Source organism: Lonchura striata, chromosome 12 (genome assembly GCF_046129695.1).
Source record: "Lonchura striata isolate bLonStr1 chromosome 12, bLonStr1.mat, whole genome shotgun sequence".
NCBI classification, from domain to species: Eukaryota; Metazoa; Chordata; class Aves; order Passeriformes; family Estrildidae; genus Lonchura; species Lonchura striata.
In genome coordinates this window covers 9,302,093-9,327,982 of record NC_134614.1, presented here as the reverse complement: position 1 = coordinate 9,327,982, position 25,890 = coordinate 9,302,093, and the positions used below count along the sequence as shown (strand labels likewise).

Below are 25,890 nucleotides of genomic sequence, written 5' to 3'. Positions count from 1 at the left end.
AGTATAGATTCTCATGGGCAGCTTAAAAATATGTCAGGTGCATACACAGGCAGTTCCTTTAAGCCTGCTAAAACACAGTTTGCTCAGCTGAATTAAATTGGTGTCTGCTAATCCAAGTAAAATATTTCAAAGTTGGTAATTGAATTTACTTCACTACTCTTAACTGCTTCAAGGACAAAAACAGTTCTTGTTCTAATTGTTCATCAAAACCCAGGAAAAGAAACAACAGGTAACAAACCAGATTAGCATATCCATGACAGAACTACAGCCAGCGACTGCAATGAGAGCAGCAGTTGAAATCCTTTTAAAGCAGAACTAAAACCACATTCACAGTCATGAAGGGAGTCCTTTACCTCTGCTGCCCTGTGTTTCAGACCAGGCAGACTCAGCTGTCACTGGATGAACACAAAGCCTTTTGTCGTAACATCCTTCACCAGCCTGAGTGCAAACCTCTGTTAAATGGAGTAGCTGGCACAGTGGCTGCTGGGATTTATCAGCTAATCATAACTATCACTCAACAATACAACTACAGAAAACCAAACCAACTTATCTGTAGCACAGGTGATGGGCAGCTGGCTGCAGAGGGCATAGGCATCTCATTTGATGAGTTCCCAGATGGGGAAAGGCACAGCAGGAAAAACTATTAACAGAGCATAGCTCACTCGAGAACTATGAAGAACTCAACAGTAACAAAATTAATCTCTAATTAATACAGTCTGTTCCCCAAAATAAGTAGTTTGTACTATTTTAGAATAGACTAAATGAATTCACTCTGGCTTTAATCACTTGCTACTGTGTACAAAGGAAATACTTCCTATATCAAGACTGGAATTAGACTGCCATTTATCTGAGGCTGGAGTCAGCATGTTACAATTAGCTTTATTTTTGAACAAAGTTTCATCCACCACTTTACAAAAAAAATGGTTTAGTGTTCACTGGCAGTTAAAACCATTTTGCATAGTGAAATAATACTTGAAGGATTAATCTTTCAAAAAGGATTCAATTTTGCAGAATTCTGTACGAAAGACTTAAACATAAATGGTTGGAAGGAGACTCATGCAAGAAAGGGTTGTTAAGGGAATTATTTTACAGGATAACAAAACAAAGCAAACAACAAAACAAAACCCAGGCAGCTCTTAATTACAGTACACTGCTGTGCAAGATTTGCTGGTGCAAGCACCAGCTGAATTTGAATCCTGTTCTTAGAAACTTTGTTTCTGTAATTGATAAAATGATCCCCTGTTAGAAGACTTGAGTAAAGAGCAGGAGAACACAACTGAAATGACATAAACAAAAGTGCTCATTTGTGGACATCTTCCCTTGTTTTCTGTAGTGCTGCTGGAGTAGCATCTTGTGTCACACAGGTGACATGAGCCTCCTTTGGACCTGTGCATTTCAGAACTGCACCTGAATAAGTGCATCATCTTGTGCTCCAGAAGGCAAGGTCAGCTCTGTAATATAAGTTGGCTAAAAGAAAAATATTCTGCTTGGCTCCAGAAGTTTCCTGAGAAAACATCATCATTTATTCAAATGGACTCTACTTTGCTTCATAGGCTTCCAAGTGTCTGCGGATCAGGTTGAACTTGCCTGCAGGGTCAGGGACATACCACTTCTCCCAGACTTCAGCATAGGAAGCTGTTCTTCCCCAAGGCTTGAAATGTCCATTCCAGTGGAGCAGCTTGGCAGCTTCCACAAACTGAGAAGAGTACCTTTTCCCAGCACTAGACCCTTCAATTGAAAAAAAAGCATGAGTGTTTGAAATAAAGGCAGCCGAAACACCAATGTAGAAAATGTTAACTTCAAAACAAAGGACTGAACCAAGGAAATGTTATCATTTATGGGGAAAGGAGGTAATAAGGGAAGCAGAAATAAAAGCAAAGTGAAAAACAATCAGGTGAAACTAAATGTTACTTGGATCTCTCTGTCTATTTTCATACACTGCCTTAACTGCCAAATTCTTTAAAATCTGCTTAACACCCAGATGAATTCAGCAGCCTATGTATTCTTCATCAGAAACATAACCTGAAAAAGGTCTCCCAGCACTGGGGTATTACCAGTAGAACAGACATGAATGTCTCCTCTTTTGAAAGTTTTGGAAAAAACACCCTTGGTTCACATCAGATACAATATCTTTGTGGAAAATGAGAGGTATTTTGAGTGAGTCAGTTCAAGAACTAACCCCCAGCAGTTTGAGAAAGACTCAGGCCCATGATGGAATTGCAAAGCTGTTTTTCCTAAAGAACAAAGGACAGAATAGGGGAATAAAAGCTCACTTTGCTACATCATGAACAAGGTGTCCAGCTACAGGCCTGGAAAATCACCCCGAGGGAGCAGCATTACAAACACTTCATACGTACCAAGATGTCGGACGTTCCACATGGGATCAATGCTGGAATGTTGCTTGTAAAACACAATTAGCAGGGGAGGTGTTGTGATGCTGCCAGCCAGAGTCTTACTGTAGAGCTCCTCTCTGCAAGTTGAAAGGATGCTGATTAGTTGGTTTTTCACTTGCAGCAGAGATAGACACACATCCCTCCATTGAAGAGGGAAAGGCCACCAGCAGAAGCCAAGCCCTGAGCTGCTGGCACCCCTAGCCTGGGGTACCTACACCACATCAAGTGCCATCCACTTCTCCAGTTGTTTAGTGATATTCTGTAATTTCCATTCAGTCAAATTGGCAACGAAAACTCCGGGATTGAACGAGCAGGTGTTGGCTTTCATGGCAAGCTTTCGGATGGTTTCTTTTTTGTAATCTAAAAACCCAATGTAGTTATACTGAGGGGGAAAAAAAGAGAGTAGAAATTAGCTTTAAATATATGGGGAAATTCCTAAGGAAAAATTCTGCACAACTCACAACAGACAGGCATTAAGTTGAAGTTGTTACAGCAAATATCCCTTCCTTTAAAATGAGAGAAAGAAAGCTTAAGAGGCATAACGTTTTAAAAATATGATTACATATACTACATGTTTTAAGGAATGCTGCATGATCATAATAATACCGTATTACTAATATGGTACCAGTCTCAGATAAAGTACTTTTTATACATTCAGAAATAAAAAATTGTCCCTTCAATGCTCTCAGACCTCCTGCTATTCCACAACGAGAACTGCTCTCTTTGCAAAGCACAGCAAAAATTCCAGGTAATTTACTGTGCCTGAACAGAAACTGCAGGTCTCCTTTGTAAACCTCGTTTGGGCAGGGACAGTCTCATGTTTAGGTTTCAGCATTTAGAGCATTCCCAAATGCCTGAGATCTACAGTATTGTTATCAGTTAACAAGACTAAAACTAACCTGATTGCCTGCTCCACGGACAGCAACTTTACTACTGGTTGAGTCACAGTCATCTGAAAATGCAGCTGCATGTCCAGGTTTCAATGGAGTGTTGTAAAGTTCAACAATATCATCTGGAAAATGGAAGCAAGCACAGGAAAATCAAAATCAATCCTGACTAAGTGCCAAGTTAGGCTTTGTTCAGTCCATTGTTACAGTTACAGCACATAAAGCTACTCAGTTTAACTCCATTCATTCATATTTACAAAGTTTGTACAAAAATGTTGGGTTCTGTGAGAGATAAGATACTGACCTCAGCATAAGACCATTGGCAGCTAACAAAGGTCCCATACCTTGCACTATTACATCATCATCCACATAGATGGCCTTCTCTGCATGAGGTACAAAGCTGGGCAAGTAGAATCTTGCAAAAGTTAACTGTGAGAACAGCAAAGCAAGAGAAATGGATAATTAAATTTTAAAAATGTCCAAATAAATGTGAAATTGACTGATTTTTCTGGCACTTATCTATGGCATTAATGTCCAAAACAGCTTCTATAGAGGATGTAAAATAGACAGCAATATCCTACCATTTAAAATAAATAGGTTCCATCAATTCCTGGTTTACCATGAATGTATGCATTTATAAACCAACTTTGAAACTGGTCTAGGTAAGAATTTCTTATTTCTCCACATAGATGTCTGAGGTGTTGGCAAGCTTGACATGACAGCTGCGGTGTTTCACTGTGGCTAGCAGCAAAAAAGGAACCTAGGCATGCATATATAGATATTCAAATCCAACTCTCACTATCTAGATATCTAGTTTTACTGAAATGTAGGGATTTTATTATGAAAGATTCCTTCTATGCTAAAAGATTTGGTTTTGATCTCCAGATGGGTTCAAAAGCCAACATCAAAATATATTGTTATTAACTTCTAATTGCAAAAGTAATCAGCATCATCCTTACTGGTTTGAAGTTGTCTGGCTTTTGGGGATCCACTTGTACTTTGCCTTCTAAGACACGAGGGTCAAAATCCAGAATTCGGTATCTCATGTTTTTTAGAGGAGGGCTCCTCAGCCACACCCTGCAAGCAGGAGAAAGGCACAGATCTTGTTAGATGAGACAAAAGCAAGGGAAAAGCAGGAGAAGTAGCTAACAGTGACACAATCTGAATGTGGCCACTCACATCCCTGCCCAACACATCCGGGATGTAATTGCTGCTGACATCGGTGCTGTCCTGTGTGGCCCCAGGGGCAAGTCCAGGGTCACCACCTGCACACCTGGGACATGTGAAAGGTGTGAGGTCACTTCTTGCTTTATCAGAAATACACAGTCTTGTTATCACAGGCCCTTCCCAAAACCACCAGTGTGGACAGAAGGGGATTAGAATAACAGGATCAAAGAACAATCTATAAAAACAGAGAAACATGATCACCAGCATTTGAATGCTTAGATGAAATGCAGAAGTACCTTTTACAATCCTTCCACCAACAAACTCCAACCTCACTGGTTGGATATAAGCCCATTGGAAAAGATGTTTCTTTTCCATCCCTGAAACCTGACCAGGAGGAATGGTGGGACTCCCACAGCAGCCCTCTCACAAAGCTGCCCTAAGCAGCAGCAGATGGGACTGGGAGTCAGGGGAGTGCAGCTCCAGGGAAAGGCAGCTTCTCTCTCAGAAACACAGAGTTCACCCTGCTCTGGGAATCCAATGAAAAGATCATTACCTCAAGTGATCCACAGTATCATTCAAAGTAACAATGTGGAAAACCACGTTGGCTCTGGTGTTTTGGTAAATGCTGTTCATGGCTGCAATTGCACCTCCAAGCCTCTCATCCGAGGCTGCAATGACCACAGAAATCTCCTTGTCATTCCTCTCATCTGCCAGCCTCTGGGGAGCTGCAGGAATGAAATCTATAGGCTGAAGTCCTAAGGGACTTGGATCTGTGAAATAAAAATAACATACTTGTTTTTATTACTACATATTATTATTATCGCACTAAAATTCCCAACACTTCAGTTATTTGTGCTGTACACTTGGATGTCTGAGCTGAGCTGTGGATTACAGTGAGCCAGTATCAAACACTCAGAGCATCAGCTTTTGAGAATGAATAGAATAACACCACATTTACAGAAAACTGCACACATTTATCCACACATATTCACACACAGCACAAGGTATTAAAAGGCTGAGCTACAGTAGTCTACACTTGCCTTTAGTCCCCTCTGCCACACCTATAACCTCATTAACTTCCCCCACCCATTCACCCAAACCATGTGGCAGGTTCTGTCTGGCCAGAGCCAAATCTTAAAAATATATATATATTTTTAAATTAAAATAAAACACAACATACCTGACAATTCCCGTCTCAAGAAGTCACTGAGGCTTAGGAAGTTATGATGAATAACTAGCAAAAATATGACAACAGCCACTATAAGGATGGAAATGTTCACTGAAAATTAAGAAGAAAAATCTTTATCAATATAACCAGAGAACAACTGAGAAGCTCGGATACAAAAGATACTAAAAAAAAAATCAGACAAGCATATACACATACCTTTCCTTAACGTCATTTTTCTGTTCTTACTTTATTAGCATAAGGTTCCTGCAAACCTACAAGAAAAAAAAAGCATCAGTCACTACCAGTGCATTCTTCCATGAGGCACAGCACAACACATTATCTCCAGGAGTGTCACAACAGTTTCAGTGTCCAAGGCAGTGACTTTCCCTCTGTCAGTTTTATGACATATGTAAAACCCTATGTCACATTTTAAAAAGTGAGGACTATCTCAGGAAGTACCTGACTACAACCACAGAATCTCAGGATGGGTTGGGTTGGAAGAAACCTTCAAGATCACCTGGTTCCAACCCCTGCCATGGGCACAGACATCATCCCCAGCTTTTCTGGGCAACCTGTGCCAGGGCCACACCACCCTCACAGGGATGAATTTCTCCTCAAAGCCTCATTTAAACCTGCCCTGTCAGTTTGAAGCCATTCCCCCTTGTCCTATCATCCATGCCCTTGTCCAAAGTACCTCTCCAGCCCCTTTAGGCACTGGAAGGAATTCTAAGAGGTCCAGGTCCATGTTAGGGACTCCCCCACTATAATGGCATATCTAAAACTCTCAGAGATAAAAAGGAGACATCCAGATCTTGCCACTTCACTGACAGAAAAAAAAAAAAAAAAAAAGGCCAAACTCCTTCTGCCAGTCAAAAGTAATCTGGAAAATTATGTATGTTTTTTTTTCCTGTTGGAATTATTTATTTAACTACCTGAACTGAAAAAAAAGTGGGTAAGAAGGCAGTACCATCATGTTATAGAAGGGGCTAGAAACACAACAGCAAAGCGATTTCTGTAAGAAATTCAAACATGCTTGTTCATTATTTAAGGGTCGAGGTGAAAAGAACAAGAGGGGTGTATCCTGGCGCACGAAGGAGCTGACAAGTAACACAGAAAAAGCTCTTTAACACCACGCAAAATCCCAGGAACGGTGAGAGACTTGCGAAATCCCTAAATTAAAACACCTCAGACCGTGTTGCGACTGCTACATGTACCAGAACCACCTTCTTCCCGCTGCTGCATTTCTCCCCCAGGGGAGACACCAGCGGAGCCCAGCAAATCCCTGCCCTGAGCTCTCCGAGCAGCGCCGCGCTGCTGGCACGGGGCGGGACACGGAGCTTTGCCTGGGAGCACAACGCCACGTCCCGCGGTGCAGCTCCCAGCGCCAGGGCTGAGGAGAACACGGACACGGCCGGCACCCCGCAGGGACACGGCCGGCACCCCGCATCCCGCAGGGACACGGCCGGCATCCCGCAGGGACACGGCCGGCATCCCGCATCCCGCAGGGACACGGCCGGCACCCCGCACACCACGGCCGGCACCCCGCATCCCGCAGGGACACGGCCGGCACCCCGCATCCCGCAGGGACACGGCCGGCGCCTCAGCCACACGCGGCAGGCGGGCTGGGGACAGTGACAGAACGTGCCCCGCACAGGGGTGGTGACGGACCACAATAAAACACACACCGCGCCGCTCCCCGGGCACAGCCCCGCTCCGTGCCCGGCTCCCCCGCGCCGCCCCGGCCCCTCACGGAGCGGCCGCCCGCGCCGCCACCGCGGCAGCGCACGGCCCGCGGGTGCCCGCCCGGGAGCCTGGCCGCCGCCAGCGCCGAACCCGCCCGCGCCCACCCCGCCGCGATATCGCGCCCGGCGGCTCCGTGAGGCGAGCCCGAGGCTCGGGCGGGCGGGCGGCCCGCGAGCTGCCGAGGCAGTGCGGGTTTCCGACAGGCGGCCCCGCGGCGCCCCGCACCTGCCGGGAGGGCGGCCCCGCCGTTGCCGAGGAGACAGCCGGCGGGCGCGGGGGAGCGGAGCGGAGCGGCCCCGGGGCGGCGGCGGCGGCGCCGAGGCGGTGGCCGGGGCGGGAGGCGGCACCCGCGGCCGACGGAGCTCTGGGCGGGGCGGACGGGCCGTGTTTCCGGCCAGCTCAGCAGCCGCCTTCCGCTCTGCCGCGACGGGCGCCGGTAGCCGCGGAGAGCCCGCACCGCCCCCCGCCAGCAGCGGAGCCCCAGCCGGGAGCGCGGACACGGCTGCGAACGGGAGCGGGGAGAAGCCGGAGAAGCGCCGCCGCCATGCTGAGCGTGTTCCGCTCCATCCCCACGCAGATGGTAGGGCCGCCCGGGCCTGGGCACCGGGGCACTGCGGCCGACACGGCCGGGCGCGGGGCTGGTGTCCCCTGCTCGCGGTCTTGGCACCCGTGTGCGAGGCACGGCCAAGGAGGATGCGGGATGAATCCGTGTAATTCCGGGTTTTGACCTGTGAGTTGGGACTCTCCTGCTGTAAGAGGAAGCTGTCTGTGAACGGGAAACCCCTGTGTGCTTTCCTGCCTCTGCTCTGGAAAGACAGAAGGCAGCGTGTGCTCCCAGGGAGCCAGGTTTTCTAACGGCATGCAAACATAGATTAGCTGGGTTTGGAAGGAACCACTGAAGATCATCCAGTCCAACCCTCCAAGGCAGGGTCACCTGGAGCAGGAATGAATCAAGGTGGATTTGGAACATCTCCATAAAGGGAGACTCCATGACCTCTCTAGGCAGCCTGTCCCAGGGCTCTGCCATCCTCAACATAAAATTCTTCCATCTGTTGAGGTAGAACTTAGTGTGTTTTTGTTTATGGCCATTGCTCCTCATCCTGGCACTGGGCACCACTGAAGAGAGTCTGGCACCATCCTGTTGGCACCGACCTGGAGACATTTCTCTGTCAGCCTTCTTCAGAACACAGGTGCCACACACACCATGCCCTCTTGGGCACACTCTCTTCTGTGGTGATACAGCTTTTACTTAGTCATGTTAAGGTGACTACAATGATATTTTGAACTTGCATTACTTACCCTGTACAGACAGTGCTTGCTTCTGTTTCTAGGTGATGTGGTCAAGCCTGCAGAGGAGGTGTTTTCAGCCACTGTAAGAAAAATAATGCCAATCTGGTTTGAAAGTTGAACAAAAACACTGAGAACCCATGGTCAGGTAGACTGTAGGATCTAACCTGAAAGATGTAAGTGGGCAGGTCTGTGTTTTGAATAACTGACTAAAAAGTATCTCTTTCCATAGGATTACAAGGGCCAAAAATTAGCAGAACAGATTTTTCAAGGAATCATTCTTGTTTCTGCAGTAAGTATAGTAGACCTGTGAGTAAGAACATAAAGGACTATTTTATTTTCTGATCTTATATATATTTTTCATCTTGTTTGGGTTGACTAAAAGCTTTAAGCAAAGTCAGAAGGGCTGTCACAGATAAAAACTTTTCTACTTCCTATCTTCTACTTTCATTGTTGGCCTGCACTTTTGAAAATGTTTGAAAGATGTACATGCTTTTGAAAAAAAACTGTATTTTCCTACCTAAATCTACACCCTGCATCTTAATAATGTAATGGGAAATGTTTTTCTTCATTTAAAGTTTGATTTTTTTAAATGTTTGTTTTTCCAGGTAATTGGTTTCATCTATGGATACATCACTGAACAGTTTGGATGGACTGTCTACATAGTTATGGCTGGATTTGCTTTATCGTGTTTGGTAAGAACGTTTTTTCCCCAAACCAAAAATTATATGCACTGTTTAATCTGGAATAATTACTAAATTGAGGAGCTGTCAGCACGGACTAATGTTTGCTAGGCAATTCAGATTTATTGATACATATTTGTGCTCCCTTTGATCTGCATAAAGTGCTTTGCAGCCCAATAAGTGCTCTTATTAAAACGCTAGCAGAATTTTTGCAATTTAATACCACTTTTAAGTTCATTTTTCATTTCAATTAAAAGTTAGAGTCAAGTCCAGCTGACAGCATTAGTAACAGATAGGACAGGGAGGCTTTCTGTGTAGTAGCAGCTTCTCATGACAATTTTGCAGCCATCCCCTGCTGCCTGAGGAGACAATGAGGCAGAATATGGAATTTCAGGAGTAATTCCTTCTCCATGCATGAGAAGTGTCCTGTCCCATTCCTATTGGGGCATTCCCAGTCCCGTTTTACACATGGTTCTTACACCTCTCAAGTGTTTAGATACAACACAGTTTGACCAATCACTACGCAAGACACACACATTCCACTGTTTTGAAAAGCCCCTGTAATTCTCTGGCATCATCATCATCCACCAGCTCCTTATTTAAACATCCCTGAGTTACTTACCCGTGATGCCAGGCAAGGGGAGGGTCTCAGTGCAGTGTGGGAGGTGCTGGGAATGCTGGTATCACCTCAGGAGTCCTTTTTTCTTCTGGATGGCTGCTGTCTTCCTCCTTGCAACAACCTGGGCTGCTGTAGTCACATACTTAAGCATGACTTTGCAATGTAAACTGTAAATGTATATGAAATTGTAAGAGCTTTTTAAGGACTAATAGATAATCAGTTAGGGATGAAGATTTTCCTAAGGAGCTGTACAGAACAGCTCCTTAGCACCTCAGAGTCCATGTTCTGACTGCCTCCTTTGCCCTCAGCTGACGCTCCCTCCATGGCCCATGTACCGCCGCAATCCCCTCAAGTGGCTGCCTGTGCAGGAGTCGGGCACAGAAGAGAAGAAGGCAGCAGACAGGAAGCCAAAGAGACATTCTAAAAGCTAAAAATTATGGTTTCCAGACTGTTTGTTAAATTTTGTTAAATTAATTCCCACTGAGGAATACTTCTTGGCTTAGTGTTTGGGTTTTTTCCTAGTACTTTGTATATTACTATGAGTACAACCAAGCTCTGCAGGGAGCATGAAGGCTGGAAATTGGGTCTGGAGTTTCAGGGGAGTCACTGGGAACACAGGGATGGGGGGAGATTAACTTCAGAAGGCTACTGGAGGTCACATCTTGAGTATTTCACTAAAAAGGAACACAGTGAATCAAATGAATTCTGGTTAAGCTGTTGCCATAGCCTGAAAGATTAATAAACAGCTGAACTTCTGAAATGTTTCTGTGTGTAAAACAAGTTGTCAGTAGTTCCAGGTTGTTACAAATACTGTGAAATGGTACATACCCCAGAGTTCTGAAAATAGCTGTTCTAGGATAGGAGGGTACAAAGGGCCAGTTTTTGTTTAAAATAAATTTCCCTAGGAAGAACAAGTAAGAATAGGTCTTGAAACATTGTAACTTGAGCATGTAGTCTGTAAGAGGCAACAGGATCCATAGGTATGGCATTTTATTTTACTACTGTCATTTCAATACGCTCCCTCACAGCTGCTGGAGGTTACAGTATTTCACCTACAGGCAGGAAAACAGACAGGTTTATAGTTTTATTTTACAAATTCAATTCCATTTGACTTTATCATTTAAAAAACATGTGCTTTTCCTGTAGGTATAGTACTCATACCTGGGGACTGTAGGAAGACACTCTGTATGCAAATAAAGAGAAATAAGTGTTTTATCTTTTCCCTGTATGCAAATAAAGAGAAATAAGTGTTTTATCTTTTCCCTAAGAGATTCTGGTCTTGGGCACTTTCATTCCTAAAATGAATTAGTATTTGTAAGGCAAAGGGATTTCTCCAGCTGGAACCATGGTAACCATGGCTGCATTCCTTTCAAACATTTTCAGACTTGTTTTATCCAGATACCAAGTGCTTTCCCCCACTTTGTTGACTGCCTCAGCAACAAAACACAAGAGCGAAGTTTCTCCTTACAAGCAGTACAGCTGCTCCCTTCAGCACTTAAAATTGGCAATTTACACAACCTAAGGACCTTGAGTTCCACAAAAATTAGCAATTGTCCCTTCATGCTAAATTTTCACAACTATCTGAGGTAATAGATTATAGTTTATCACATCAGAGCCTTGGCAGAGATTTTGTTACTGTATTTAGTATGGGACCATACCAAAAACCTTTTGGTATGACAAATTCAAACCAGAACATAATCTTTTTTGACACTCCTTAGTATACAAATCTTGTTATCGATCCCTATTTGCATCTATGGAAAGCAACTTTTTAAGAGAATAAAAACTAAACTAAAGAGAAACTCAGAAGTTTCTCTTCTGTACAAGTGATAGCCTGGTTCACATTTTAACATGAAAAATATTATGAACTCTTCATGTTTTCTGCAAGTTCACCTCCTTATTCCACCAAAGGAGATCAGTGGATGAACATGCTTTGTAGGCTGGTTCAGTCTATCAAAGGAGCTAGAAAACAGTTCTTTCCTCCAAGGAAAAGATTCTGGTCAGAGCTTCACATTTTCTTCGAGGAATTTGAGGTGCCGAGCCTTCGCGCTGTAACTCCCGTACTTGTCTCCCATGTGCTCCCGCAACTGCAGCTGTTCACAGCACACACAGAACAAAACCCACAACGTTTACTGGCACTGAAAAAAGCAGAAGCTACCAAAATATTAACAGAAAAATACCAAAGCACTCAGCTGAAAGAAGCATGTGAGGCTTGGCAATGTGGATGAGAGAGAAGAAAAATGAACACTGTTGTTGTCTAAAAGCAAGAGACTTTCAAATCCCACCCAAAAATTTAAAATATAAGATCTTCACAGGTTACAAACCAAATACTGCCTGGGTAAGTGTAACCAAGCTTGGAATCATAGGGGCTGGAGGTATTCCTTATTCAATTCTATTGGGGATTGATGTTAAATTATTTCTTATTTTGGACATAAAGGGCATGAGGCAAGTAATGTGAAGGCAAACATTTGAGAGACAGAAGAAATTACTGGACAAACAGCACAGAATAAAATTATTTGCATCCCTCACACCTTCCCAATGGTACAATCCGAAACTCTGATGGTTTCTGAAGAAGTTGCATTTGAACACAGTCTACATGTAGAATCAAACCTAAGTGTGAAAATTACTATACACTTAGGTCCTTGCCTGCCCATGACTACATAAAGACTTTCTGGAATCAAGGTTTACGCTATCTCAATAGGATAAAGAGCCTGCTAATTTATCTAGGTTTATAAAGAAATTAAAATATTTTAAATATGGAAGATATTCACCTCTCTTTTCTCTTCATCATCTTCTTCCATGATTCTGTACACCTTCTCAAGAAGTTTCACTCCCAATCCTTGCACCACATCAGATCTAAGGATTTCAACCATTCTCCTAATTTTGTAAGGGACCAATGACATATCTATTAAAAATAAAATACAATGAAAAAATCAGTGCAGCAGTAATTACTTTCAGTACAATTTTCATATTCTGCAAAAGAATATGGAATAACTTTAAGTATTACCACAGAATCCCAGAGCAACAGACCTGAAGGAATCTCTTCCATTTTTAATTCCTCTGATTCATCAGGTGATTTTCCATGCAAAATCAAAGTATCTCGATACTTTCTATGAAGTTTAAACTCTGGGGCTGGGGTCGAGGTTACACAGCACTCAGAGTTCTCCTTGGAGTCCATTTTCAGTGTCCATGTCATCAGCTGCACCAAGTCATTCATTTCATTCACATTGCTTTTCCTAGGAGAGAAGGAAGAAATAATTCAGTCACTGTCATAATGCAATTTCCACCCTGTATTCCAAGGGCTTTCAATGAGTTTGTTGAGGTCCTAGTAGAGTACTGCATGTTAAATTCCTTGTCGTGGTGCAGTTTTATCAATAGCAACATCAGTACTATTTCATTTAACAAAGGCTCAGAGCCCAAAAAACCCCACAGTCCTACTGGCTATTGCTGATTCTGGTAATGCAACAAATTGCATCTTTTGAAAACTGCTTATACTGACAAAAATCAGAGATAAATTCAGCCTCATTTACAGTGGAAAGGAACCACATTGGCATATTTTAACTTGTGTTTTTAATGCATCCTGACAGTAGCTGTCCTCTGGTGCTGGAAGATTGGTTTCCTGGCAAGCTACAGTTCACAAAACCATTGTACACAATTTCATGGCCCAGAAAGTTCAGCATGGAAAGTGTATAGTCACAGAGAGACAATAATTCAATGGGGCTGTTTTCCTCTATGCATCGCACACTTCTTCAATCACTCACTATGCAGAGATAGGAGTGTGAAAGCCTTTTTTTTTTCCACTCCAAGTCAAGGTCCAGTATAGCAGTGAAAATTCTTGCACAGTATTAAACAAAATCCTTACTTCTCCTTGGAATCACCATCAGACTTGTCTGTAGAGCTTGTGGAAGAGCTTAGCTCATCATCAGACAGGCAATGGAGTTCTCTCTTTCTCTAAGGGAAGAGGGAGTAAATAACAAAAATTCTAACAGTTGAAAGTAATTCAGCAATATGGTATATATTACTGTTCCTACATGGAAGAAATACTTTTGACAAAGCTTACCTGAGAAATACTGGGATCTGATGAGGACTGAGGAACTTTAACACAATTTTCCACATGTGACTTTGCTTCAACTGCTGCACCATTTAATGACTGTCTCACTGGAACCACTGCAAGGACGACATTTTGACAATATTTACAACTAAGCTGTGTGTATTCTGAACTAGTTTCATGTTCATGCAAGAAAAAAATCTATCACCTAGCAGAAGGCAAGCAGGGAGGGAAGTATTTTGCTAATAGAAAACATTGGAGCTTCTGTTTGAAAGTGAATATTGTACATTTCAAAGACAAGTTGTCAACACAGAACACAATTGAAAGTAACTAAAAAGCAGAAAAATACAGACATGTTAACAGAATTTTTTATTTAACACAGAACTAGCCCCTTACTGCACCATTCTGAAGATGGCAGTGAAGAACAGACAAGAAGTTATAATTTCTTCAGAAAAAAGTTATTAGCCTGTTTATACATAAACTGTTAACATATAAACATAAAAATTACCAGAGGGAAGCATCTCCCGAGACTGTTTGAGCCTCCTTCGTTCTCTTGCTGACAAGGGCCGCTCCTTCAAAGCAAGTTAATTTGATCTTAATTTGCAATTACCATTATGGCTTTTGTTTTCTAATCACCTATTAAGCAAAAAATCCATTTCAAGGGTTCAAGGAGAGGGAGCTGTTATTTAATGCTTAATTATTTATTACAAAACTGTCTTCAATGAGACCAATCTGAACTCTAGAAAAGGGGCTTCTGACCTCCAAGGCTCAGCAAGGCTCATTCCCCACTGAGCAGGGCTTCCAGGAAGCTCCTACACATTTCTTTACTCACTGCACACACTGCTCAGAAGGAATGAGGCAAACACACACAATTTTCATCACTAACCTTTGGAATGGCTGCTTGGCTGGGTTTGGCACTATCTGCAGGCTCAGGGTGCTCTGCACCCCTCTGGGCTGTCTTTGGGGTCACATCAGAAGGAACAGGTAGAGGCCAAGGAGAAACTGCTCTGAACTTGACAGAAAAGTGAGCGATAATTTTTTAAAATTAAAAGTTTAAATACTAATCTAGAAGACATTCTTGCATGGTAAAGCTGGATGGCAGAGATTTTGAATTCTCTTGTAACCTTTTCACATCTCCCAGCTTCATCCTTCCCTCTCCCCATCTCTGCTTACATCTGTTTCCCTTCTTGCCATCTCTACATCTTATCCCCCCTCCTCCCAAACTATTTTTCAGGGAATGCTTTTGCAACAACTGTCCCCGCTCCCAAATAGCAAAACCCAAAGAGAAAACTAGATTACCAATGACCAATCACCCTTTTCTCTAGCCTTGTGCCTTTCCCCAAAGAAACCTCCCTGCTCAGTCTGGAAGAACTGACAGGAGCTCCATCCTGTGTGCATGCCAAGATTTTCTTCCTACAGTTTGCACTCAGAAGCTCAGGGCAGTCATTACACTTCTGTTCTAAAGCACTACTAAGCCACTACCCACCACAAGTAGCCTTATCCACAAAGGTACTGACTTGTAGTTACAAACAGTGAGAAGTCCTAATGGAATTTCCTAGGAAACACTGCAACCCAGTAAAGGCACAGCCCATCTGGCACACCCACCTCATCCCTGAAGGTACTGGGATTTTCAAAGATCTACTCAGGCTGCTTCTACCAGTCAACTTCAGTGATCTGCACTGAAGTCATACAGACACACATGAGACAAGAACAGCATTAAAACACCCACCCTTTTTTAGAAAATAGGTCCCACGTTTAAAGAGGAAAAACACAGGAGTCTTAAAGGAGAGAGGAGAAGTATTTTTCAAGTATCTGCACCTTCTCTGAGCAGCCTTCAGCATGCTCTTTCTTCTGCTGCTGCCATGGGACCGAGGGCTCACTGACACAGCTGTGAGGCTGCTTGTGGAAGGTCATTTTTCCCTGAGCATCTCCTGAAGCTCCATTACTGACATCATCCTAATAAGTAAAAGCATTTTTAAAAAAATACAGACCTGTCATTTCAGATTTACACAAACACACTTAAAAAAAAAATCAGAACAGGTCCCTTTACTATTTGGACTGCAACCACCTTAACATAGCACAGGTACAACCACAATAAATTCTTATTTGAGAGATAAAATACCTGCTGTACCAGCATCTTTAGCTACTAAACCTTCAAAGAAGGACACTTACTTGAATTACAACAGGAACAAAGGGTGCTAGCAGCTTTTCAGTAGAATCCAAGCTCTACAACAAATAATGATTTCTCATTAAAAATTTCATGGTAGACCAAAATGAAGTGAAAACACAATCACCACCAATTAGCCCCTTGATCCAAATCAAGATTATTCAGGCCTATTTACAACATAGAACAAACATTACAAAACTATTCTTACTCTCTCTGTTCACAGCTGGGAATGCAAGTTTTTCTCCCTGTAAAAACAGAATTCCAATCATCTAGATAGATGCAATCTCAAAACTACTTTACCATATTGCCTTTGCAAATCTGAACCCAAGGCTCTTAACTACTTAAGAATCTCAATTGCATCAGCAACATCCTACTTTGACAGAAAAACACATGCAGCAGCTCTGTAAATTGTAAGAGCTGGCTACTGATTAATAGATTTAAATCTATTTCAAATAAGCATATATGCATTACCAGCTCAGTTTGCTTTTGGTCTTTTGATACAGGCTGCAGGAGTTTCAAAGTGTCATCATCATCTTCTACAGAATCAACAGAAGATGGCTTTGATTCAACACTTTCAGCTTTAACAGCCTGTTTTGCTCTTTGCTGTTGTCCATCTTCCTTAATTCGTGGGTTATTAGATGTTATTTTAGAATGGCCTGGAACATGTAAATGCTTTGCTTTAATATTCTCTGGAATACTCTCACTGCCACACTTGTCACTTCCATGCTTCATCCTTTCAGACAGGGAGACATCAATGTTCACTCCACTGACTGTAGCTATGGAGTCCCCCAAGCTGTTCAGATCATTTTTGTTTGGTTTTCTTTCCAACTCAACAGCTGGTTTCTCCAAGGGATGAAATTTGCTGGCTTTACATTTGCTGATGCAATCTTCTTTATCCTAGGATTAAAAGAAAAACAAAAAAAGTCATTATCTTTTGCATTTTACACACATATGAAAGAATTCTCTAAGCACTAAGGAAAAATCAAGAACACACCAGAGCAAAAAGGTGTGAAGCAAACTGAAAGGAAATTATAATCAATAACAGATTAGGAGCCTCAAAAAAGGTAAAATCCACATTTTTAAAGAGATACAGATTTGCAAATGACCTATTTCAGGTACAGATTTATATACATGAGTACACCTACTTTTCACCAGGACCATGAAAGCAAAGTTGTACTCACTTGGCTTTTCCCTAAGGGAGGAACAAGCACCAAGAGTTTTTAGGATGTGCTCTATCACATATATCCAGTATTTCAACATTGAAAGCTCAAACCCAGAACAGAAAACTTATTATAGAAAACAAAAAACATGCACAAGATTAACCATTACAAAAGGTTTGTTGTAACCACTGGAAAGAATTTCAACAATCAAGAATTTTGGTTAGGACTAGAATTAGTTTTTAAATATGTTTTTGATTGGAAAAAACTATTACCCCTTGTCATGAAATATTTGAAAAATTATTTGACCCAAATTACTTCAGGAGTAACTCACATAAAACCAGGTGTTGTTAACATCTTACAGATCTTGCAATTAGCTTCACTGATCCATAGGTGTTTAATTACTGCCACTCTTATCTAAAAACATTTCTTTCCCTAATATGAATTTTACACATTTCTGAGATTCAGATCTAATGTTCTCAGGGATGCTCAAGACACTTGTTCTAAAACTGACGTTTTTATCTAGAAAAAGCAAGAGGGATTTGGGTTTTGTTAGCTTTTTTTTAAGGTAAAAACTCCTCGTATCTTACAACTTTGTCTTTTCTGGCTTGCTCAGAGGAGTGGTTTTGGTGTGTAACATTCCTGCTGTGAGATTCATTCTTTGCTGAGATGACAGAACAAGGGTCTTTAGGTTTAGAATCCACTGTTTTCTTATGATTTCTAGCAGCTTTCCTGTAAAGAAAATGAAAGTTGCTCATTCAGTCACCATCAACAAGGTCTTAAAATATTTCTTTTGATTATCCTATTTTAAAAAAGCCCAATTCCACTAAAGAGCTTTCATACAAAGAGTATCAGATACTGGGATTTTTCAACAGACTGCACAACAACCTCATTTTCAATTCTAGTAAAGGAGCTTAAAAACTCAATTCAGACTCTGCCAGCAATATACACTTGTTCTGCAGAGCACCAAGGTCAGTTCTATAAACCTAACAAAGAGAAAAAATTACATCAAAAGGAACTTGATTTTTCAACTCCCAGACGATAAATGGCCTCAAGAGCCATATGGAAAGGTGTTTTCTACCAATTCTGTATTTTTAAGAACTACAGAGTTTGATTCTGCATTTGCAGAAAAAAAGTATTTTCCGCTCTAATTCCCTCATATTTCCCAAAGAATTCATAGAAACTGATGTTCATATGCTTTGTAGCTGCACATAACAAAACTGATTTTATCCTGCTACAAAACCCAGGAAAAGCTGTAAAAAAAGGACAACAATAACATGAATATTTTGCAGTTTCACTCAAATGAAAATGTCTTACGCCTTTGTGGCTTCCAAAAACAAAGAAATCTGTTGTTTGATATACGGCTGTCGCAAGATGCTTTTCACACTCGGTCTCTCCTCAGGTTTTTTACTGAGCATAGTTTGTATTATTTCTACCAGCTGTGGGCTGTAATCCTTTGGCATGGGTGGCAGCTGTGAAAGGAAAGGCAAGTCTGATATTATTTAATATATGCATCAACAGGGGCTACTTCTAGAATATTTATGTGTGATCATTATGGTCAGCTACACAAAAAATACATATAAAAAACAGACCATTGTTCAAATGCTGAAAGTTACCCAATTGCCTAATGTTAAACAAAATACTGAAATTTCAAGAGTGTGGCTAAGAACTGTTCCTAATTTTATTAACACAAACAGTGAAAGTTCTGTATATAGGCTTAAAAAATTATATTAAATAAATCCATATTCACATCATTATATGCCAAAGCAAGAAGACACTTAAATAAGTGAATTTTACATAACAGGAAAATGGCATGTCACATTAATTTAGTTTTTATGTAATGTTTATGCAAAACCAGAAGCAAATTAAGACAGCCATCTCAGAACTTTGAAAATTAATCAGTATATTAATTAAATTAAGAGGTAACAAGAAACTCTAGCTATATCTACAAAGGAATAACTCCCTTAGTCTGGTATCACATCATCCACCACCACAAAGCAACAGTCTTTCATATGATGGTGTACATTACAAGCAAGTATTTTCAACTCCATTCAGCATTTCTGATTAGAAAATATAATTTCAATTTCTAGATAGAAAATCCAAGCATATATAAAATTTGAGGAGTTTTTACCTTCCCTTCAATAATTCGATAAGCCAAGGAGTTCATGTCCTTGGCATTGAAGGCATGTTTCAGTGTAGCCATCTCATAAACACAGCAGCCCAAGGCCCAAACATCAGACTGAAAAAAGAGGAAGAGAAAATGTTTTGGAACTTCTTATTAGTTGTACAGGTTTTATCTTTAGACTTAGTTACCTGCTTTGAAACAGGCTTTTAATGACAGCAAGCTAATTAAGCCCAAATTCATTGTGGACTTCTGGCTTCAGCCTCACTCTTCTATTTTTAATTTTGATCAAGTCAACTATTTCCTTAAAAATATCCCAATTTTTTTCCAAAAGGAAGTGAAGAAATTAGCTATCACTGGGGGAAGAGTTGCTTGTTTCCTTTTTTAGTATAATACCCATCCTAACTGTAAATGAAAAATCTTGATTTTTCATTGGAAGAAGTTTCTCCTCAGTTCTTGCTCATTACAGACACTCATATTTATGGTGTGCTCACAGCAAGAGCTGAACACGTTTGCTTTGTTCTATTTTAAATTCACAGTAACACTGCTTATTCCTCTCATTAAAATTTCCTTTACCTTTTTTTTTTTAATTTATTTTTTAATGCTGCTGTTATTTCTAATCCAACTTTTGAGTGTAAAACTTCCTGTCTGGTATACAATAAATTCAGAAAGTGCATCTCTCTAACACAGGCTGATATTTCTGTTCCCATTCTCTGTCTCTCCAGCTGTGAGAGGTACAGGCAGCCTGCTGAACACCTTGGTTGTGATAACTTAGCACATGCTATGAATCCCTAAACACATTTTCAGAACCAAGCATTCCCACAAATCTCTCTCCTATTTTTTTGTTTGGTCTTTGGGAAGATTAAAAAGACTTGGAAGCAATAAGAAACCAAAATCCACAGGTAAGATTGTAATGATCTGAGACAAATAAAATAAGGCTCCTATGAAAAGTGAAATTATACTGTCATACTGTACCTTGTAGTTGTAGGGTTTGTTAGAAAAGAGTTCAGGGCTCATATAGTACGGGGTGCCTATGAGAGTGCTGGCCATGTCATACTGGTTTTCCAACACTCTGGCTATTCCCAGGTCTCCCACTTTGATTATATTTGTTCGTGTCAGGAAAATATTCTGAGTTTTAAGATCTCTGTGCAGAATGTGCTTTTCATGTAAATACTAGGGGGAAAAAATCATATAAATACGGTTAATTAACTCCTAATTGGTTGTTTTATGCTGAAAAGTAAAATCTCATTACACAAGTCAAAGAAAGAAAACACAAAAGTGGAAAAAACACAGAAATCCCTCTCAAGGTCAGGAGTGACCTGCAAAGACACTATTGGTGAAATAACATTAAAAGTGACTGATACAGGCAGGGGCCAAAACCTGGCACTGCTTTAACCAAATCTCTGTAAATCAGCAGAAAAGAGGAAATAAAAATGTAAAGTTAAGACTGTAACTCACTTTCTGCTGCTTTCATTTCTTGACAATCTTAGTCCAAAAACATTTCAGAGGAAATTATAATGTGAGGTTTGTGTAAACAGTGTAGCAAATTAGTGATAACAAAAACCAAACAGTACCCATAATTACTGTATTTTTGACCACAATAGCCAACTTTAAGATAGAATTTTCGGTCCAATTTCTTTTTCTTTAATGTTAACATCTATATCTAGTCTTTACTGCTGTAACAATTGCCTTTAAAGTTTGATAAGCTCCAATTACAAATTTAAAAGAGTAGGATAAGGCTTAATAGAAATGTGCATTAATAGTCTAAATTTACCATTAAAAACAGCAATAAAAAGACTGAACACAAAATTATTCTGAAAGAATATGTGCTTTTTTTCCCCAAAAAAATTACATTTTGTAAATTTAATGTAAACTTTCAAACCAAAGAAGCATTTTAGACATGAGGTGCAAACACCCCAAAGGCAGCCACTGTCTACCGTGCTACAGAGGTGAGGACATAAAACATGTCAGCAATTTCTTACTTAAAATAGTTGATTTGACTGCAATGATCCATTTTTAATGTACTAATAACCACTGTAATTAGATGCTACCCGAGCCAAACAGGAATCCAAAGGCTGCAGCTTAGCTGGATTTTTTTAAATACATAAGAAGTCAAATTAAGTTTATAGCTGAAGGTGACAAAATTACACTTCATTGTACCTGCAGTGCCATGGCAATCTGGACAAACCACTCCACCACCTGATTCTCAGGCAAGAGTTTTCCCTTCAGCTCCTTGAGCTTGTGGTAGAGGTCTCCTCCCTCACAGAAGCCCATCACAATGTAGAGGTGGCCATCGTCCCCCTGCCAGGACTCTCTGTAGGTGACAATGTTGGGGTGTCTCAGCTGGGACAGCAGCTGTGCCTCCTGCTCTGCTGCTCTCCTCTCGCGGCTGGAAGCACTTCTAAGGTTTAACTTTTTGATGACATACTGTAAAAAACAAGGCAAGGTGTATGGAAAGAGATGAAAGTGACTGCAGAAGCCCTAGGGAATTCCCCAGACTTAAAGGAAATACACTATTTGAAATCTCTGATTAATCTACATGGAGGCTGCATTTTGGATGAAAGTTATGCAGAATTTCTTCTCTTCTACCCTTACACCATAAAAATGAAACAGGTGTGTTCCATTCATCCACCTGAATACAACTCTGCTCAGGAATTTTGTGGTGTTTTGCTTTCTTCTGAATAGTGTTCACATTTCTCTTTTTCTCCCCACCCATTTTAAATGTGTGTCTGTCATTCATCTTTTAAGCCTGAAGTACCTGTTTGTGCACCACAGTTACTCTCAAAAAGGTCACATCAATAGTAAACTTAAATATATATAAAGTGTGCAGTCATGTGCAAACAAATTATAAAAGTCTTCTGAAAGAGACAAAAGGTCTTATATTAATTCCTAAATTTCTTTTATTCTTTATTAAGATGGGTCAAGAATTTCTCAAACCTCCATACAAAAGTTTTCTACTTCCTTAATATGTACTACATTGAATGTAATTCTAAGGAATTTCAGGTTTCAGCAAAAACATTTATAAAGCTGAAAATGAGATGATAAAATCCATAGAATACTTTCATCACCCACAACTCCAATATTTAGGTCTGATCTGGCCCTATCCTGAAGAAAATTTTGTAGGACATCACTTTAGGGCATCAGCTTTCCACAAAACAATCATGTCATGGTTATGCTTGAACCTGCTCTTACTGGAGAGGTTATAAATAAAAACTTTTAAAATATTTTTACTTGCTGAATTTTAGCATCCTTAGAGATGGATCAGTGTCTGCTCTCCAGACAGCACCTATTAATTAGCCCAGCACATTTAATTAGTACTGAGGAGATGCCCCTATATACCAAGAGAACCAATTACCCAGAAAATCCACAGCATCTCATGACTTTGTATTTCAGAAGCCTTCTGGATATACCCTGTGATGCTGCAAAACTTCCAGGAAGAATAGCACAAAGCTAATTGTGTACAGTATTACTTAACTTCAAAATAAAATATAAATGCTGCAACTACTGTAGTCTGTGTGACAAGTCGAATACAACTCCATCTTTGGGCATGGAAATAATTTATAAAAAATCGTTTATGGAAAGCTTATATCAGCATCTTTTAGAAAATACTCGGCAAAATGCAAAAAGCACATATATTAGTCTTACTTTAAACTTGGCATTGATTATATTTAGTTTAATGAGCATGCTTTCCTGGCAAGATTCTCTACTGAAGTCTATTGCAGTGCTCTTCCACCTTATTTTATACCAAATTGTGTATGAATTCCATTTTGTTTTGTTTTGAACACTTGAAGCTACTTGACCTTTTCCACAAAAATCCAGCCATTAACAGCAAATACGCTTATTAAATAAGACACAGTTTCTTTCACAGAACATGTGGCACTGTGCCAAAGCCACAACAAAAAAATCCTGATCATTGTGCTACAAAATAAAGTTTGTAAAAGTTGGCAGAAGATAAAAAACAGTAAACCACTCCCAATATTTACAATGCAATTACAAACGGGAAGCAAGGCTCTTGCTAGCGTTAATGACCAGCAGCACCACAATGAAATCCAAGGACCTGAATCCGAGTGAAAGTGACCTCAATGCACTGTTTACTTTTAGGATGAGATGAGGTTAGAAACTCTTTGAGGGCATTGGACTGTGCACGTGGTGATGACCTGGAGGGAACAAGTCACGGGCCATAGGGATCCACCTCGGCATTCCAAGCAGGGAACTGCCCCCATCCGGGAAGGACACACCTCCTGATCCCTGCTGGGCACTGACCTCCTCCCATCATCTCCCATCAAATCCCGCCCATAACTCACGCTGCAGGTTCCTGTGGCACTGCCCTCTGGATGTTCTCCATCCGCCTTTCTCTGCCCTCTCACATTCCCTATCAAACACCTTGCTTTGGCCAGACTACACAGATTATTTCAGTTTTCCAACAAAAATGCTTGTGCTTCTACTCTGACACAACCAAAACCTTCCCAGGAAGAGTCTTCTTCACACCTTTAATAAAAAGTTTTTATAGAGAAGGGAAGATAACAGAAACAGCAGCTTGGGTGGCTGCAGCCACACCCCAATACCTGGTGATGGTCACAGCCTCACCCTGACACCAGGTGATGGTCACAGCCTCACCCTGACACCAGGTGATGGTCACAAAAACACCCTGACACCAGGTGATGGTCACAGCCTCACCCTGACACCAGGTGATGGTCACAACCACACTGACACCAGGTGATGGTCACAACCACCCTGACACCAGGTGATGGTCACAACCACACTGACACCAGGTGATGGTCACACCTGCACCCCGACACGGTGCCACGTCCCTGCCCGTGCCCAAGGTGGGTCAGGGCCAGCAGCCAAAGCCTGGCTACAGCCGAACCAGAAGACGCGGCACTCCCCGCCCAGCCCCGGGCCGGGCATTGCCCTCAGGCCGAGCCGTGCCCGTGCCCCGCGGCCCAGCCCCTCGCTACCTGCTTGCGGTCCTGGCGGTGCCGCGCCAGGCTCACCTCCCCGTAGCTGCCCTTGCCCACGGCCCGCAGGAAGCTGTAGGCAGCCAGGGGCATCCTCCCGCCGTCGGGCCCGGGCAGCGCCCGCTGCCATAGAGATGCCCGGGGCGGCCGCGGCCATGCAGCGCCCGGCGCGCAGCTTCCCGGCGCGGGAGCGGCGCCGCGGCGGCCATTTTGGAAGCGGGCGCGGCGGCCATGTTGAGAGCGGGCAGCGCGGCTGAGGGAGCGGGCCCGTCCCGGCCCCGGGACAGCGCTGTCCCCGCCCGAACCGCGCCCGTCCCGGCCCCGGGACAGCGCTGTCCCCGCCCGAACCGCGCCCGGCGTGGCCCCGGGACAGCGCTGTCCCCGCCCCGAACCGCGCCCGTCCCGGCCCCGGGACAGCGCTGTCCCCGCCCGAACCGCGCCCGGCGTGGCCCCGGGACAGCGCTGTCCCCGCCCGAACCGCGCCCGGCGTGGCCCCGGGACAGCGCTGTCCCCGCCCGAACCGCGCCCGGCGTGGCCCCGGGACAGCGCTGTCCCCGCCCGAACCGCGCCCGTCCCGGCCCCGGGACAGCGCTGTCCCCGCCCCGAACCGCGCCCGTCCCGGCCCCGGCCCGCTGCTCCGGGACGTCCCTGCGCTTGACGGCCGCCGTGCCGCAGCAGCCCCACAGAGCCATCCCGTCCCTTTGGATGGGGTGGGGAATTGGTTAAAAAATCTCCAGGCTGGGTAAAAAGGCGCTCCTGGAGCTCTCCCGTGGCTGAGCACCCGCAGCCATAACACTGACTGCAGGAAAACCAAAAAAAATAAGATGTTTTGTTATCACTGAGCATGTAACCCCCAGTCATCGAAGTCTGTCTTTCATTAAGGGCGAATGAACCAGTTAAAAAGTTTAAGAGAGAACTGACACGGTAACAAACACAAAAATGTCCTGCAGCTGCGGGCTGGGTGCGTGTTGAGCATGCAAGATGCCAGCCCTGGGAGCTCGGACCTGGTTCAGCCATGAAGGTGAATGGGAACCCATGTAATGGAAAGTTTCTAGACTAGACAGGATACATGTCAAATAGCGATAGCTAAATCGGGTACCTGAGGGATATGGAGGATTACAGGGGTATTTTTGAAATAGAGGTTAAATGGCTTTCACAGACTGCAAGCTTTGTTATGGCTGCAGTAAATTTGAGCCAGGGAAAGCCTTTAAGGAAGTATCAGAAAGATGACAGTTTTCATTTGGGAAAAAAGTGGATATGGGGTGGAGATTAATCTCACTTGCCAGTACAGAAATGGCTGTGAATTTCTCTTTGGAGCTGTTACACATAAGAGACATTGCTGAAATATTCTGTAAATTCTTTAACAGATTTTCTAACGGCATTCTGTAGATTATACTAATTCAAAATTCAGCACCTGATTTTCCCCAAATGCCTAATGCTTAATCCTACTTCTGTCATTGGGTTATTTATTAACACTAGGTAAACAAAGCTTTA

General features: G+C 42.4%; 3 protein-coding genes across 4 annotated transcripts; 1 reads left to right on the top strand and 2 right to left on the bottom strand.

Moving 5' to 3' along the window:
* Window positions 1–859: 859 nt before the first annotated feature.
* GLT8D1 (glycosyltransferase 8 domain containing 1) lies at window positions 860–7,684 on the bottom strand. Its single transcript, XM_021533944.3, has 10 exons — window positions 7,584–7,684; window positions 5,832–5,887; window positions 5,628–5,726; window positions 5,001–5,217; window positions 4,240–4,357; window positions 3,625–3,709; window positions 3,293–3,405; window positions 2,609–2,775; window positions 2,358–2,470; window positions 860–1,728 (listed from the first exon to the last, which is right to left on the bottom strand). The coding sequence occupies exons 2-10, from the start codon at window positions 5,845–5,847 to the stop codon at window positions 1,538–1,540; spliced, it is 1,119 nt and encodes a 372-aa protein (XP_021389619.1). The 5' UTR covers window positions 5,848–5,887; window positions 7,584–7,684; the 3' UTR covers window positions 860–1,537.
* Window positions 7,685–7,740: 56 nt separating this feature from the next.
* Window positions 7,741–10,707, top strand: SPCS1 (signal peptidase complex subunit 1). Its single transcript, XM_021533982.2, has 4 exons — window positions 7,741–7,938; window positions 8,878–8,937; window positions 9,254–9,340; window positions 10,256–10,707. Exons 1-4 carry the CDS (start codon window positions 7,903–7,905, stop codon window positions 10,376–10,378), a joined length of 306 nt encoding a protein of 101 aa, XP_021389657.1. The 5' UTR covers window positions 7,741–7,902; the 3' UTR covers window positions 10,379–10,707.
* A 213-nt stretch (window positions 10,708–10,920) lies between these two features.
* On the bottom strand, window positions 10,921–24,578 carry NEK4 (NIMA related kinase 4). Of its 2 annotated transcripts, none has more exons than XM_021533960.2 (16): window positions 24,397–24,578; window positions 21,599–21,865; window positions 20,414–20,611; window positions 19,448–19,555; window positions 18,634–18,788; window positions 17,907–18,048; window positions 16,631–17,056; window positions 16,165–16,218; window positions 15,811–15,948; window positions 14,879–15,004; window positions 14,501–14,564; window positions 14,005–14,111; window positions 13,807–13,895; window positions 12,975–13,180; window positions 12,716–12,849; window positions 10,921–12,037 (listed from the first exon to the last, which is right to left on the bottom strand). In XM_021533960.2, the coding sequence occupies exons 1-16, from the start codon at window positions 24,487–24,489 to the stop codon at window positions 11,945–11,947; spliced, it is 2,400 nt and encodes a 799-aa protein (XP_021389635.2). In that variant the 5' UTR covers window positions 24,490–24,578; the 3' UTR covers window positions 10,921–11,944. The 2 variants fall into 2 exon arrangements, with proteins under 2 accessions (XP_021389635.2, XP_021389646.2); XM_021533971.2 differs by having other exon boundaries at window positions 21,599–21,752; window positions 24,397–24,459.
* Window positions 24,579–25,890: the final 1,312 nt, after the last annotated feature.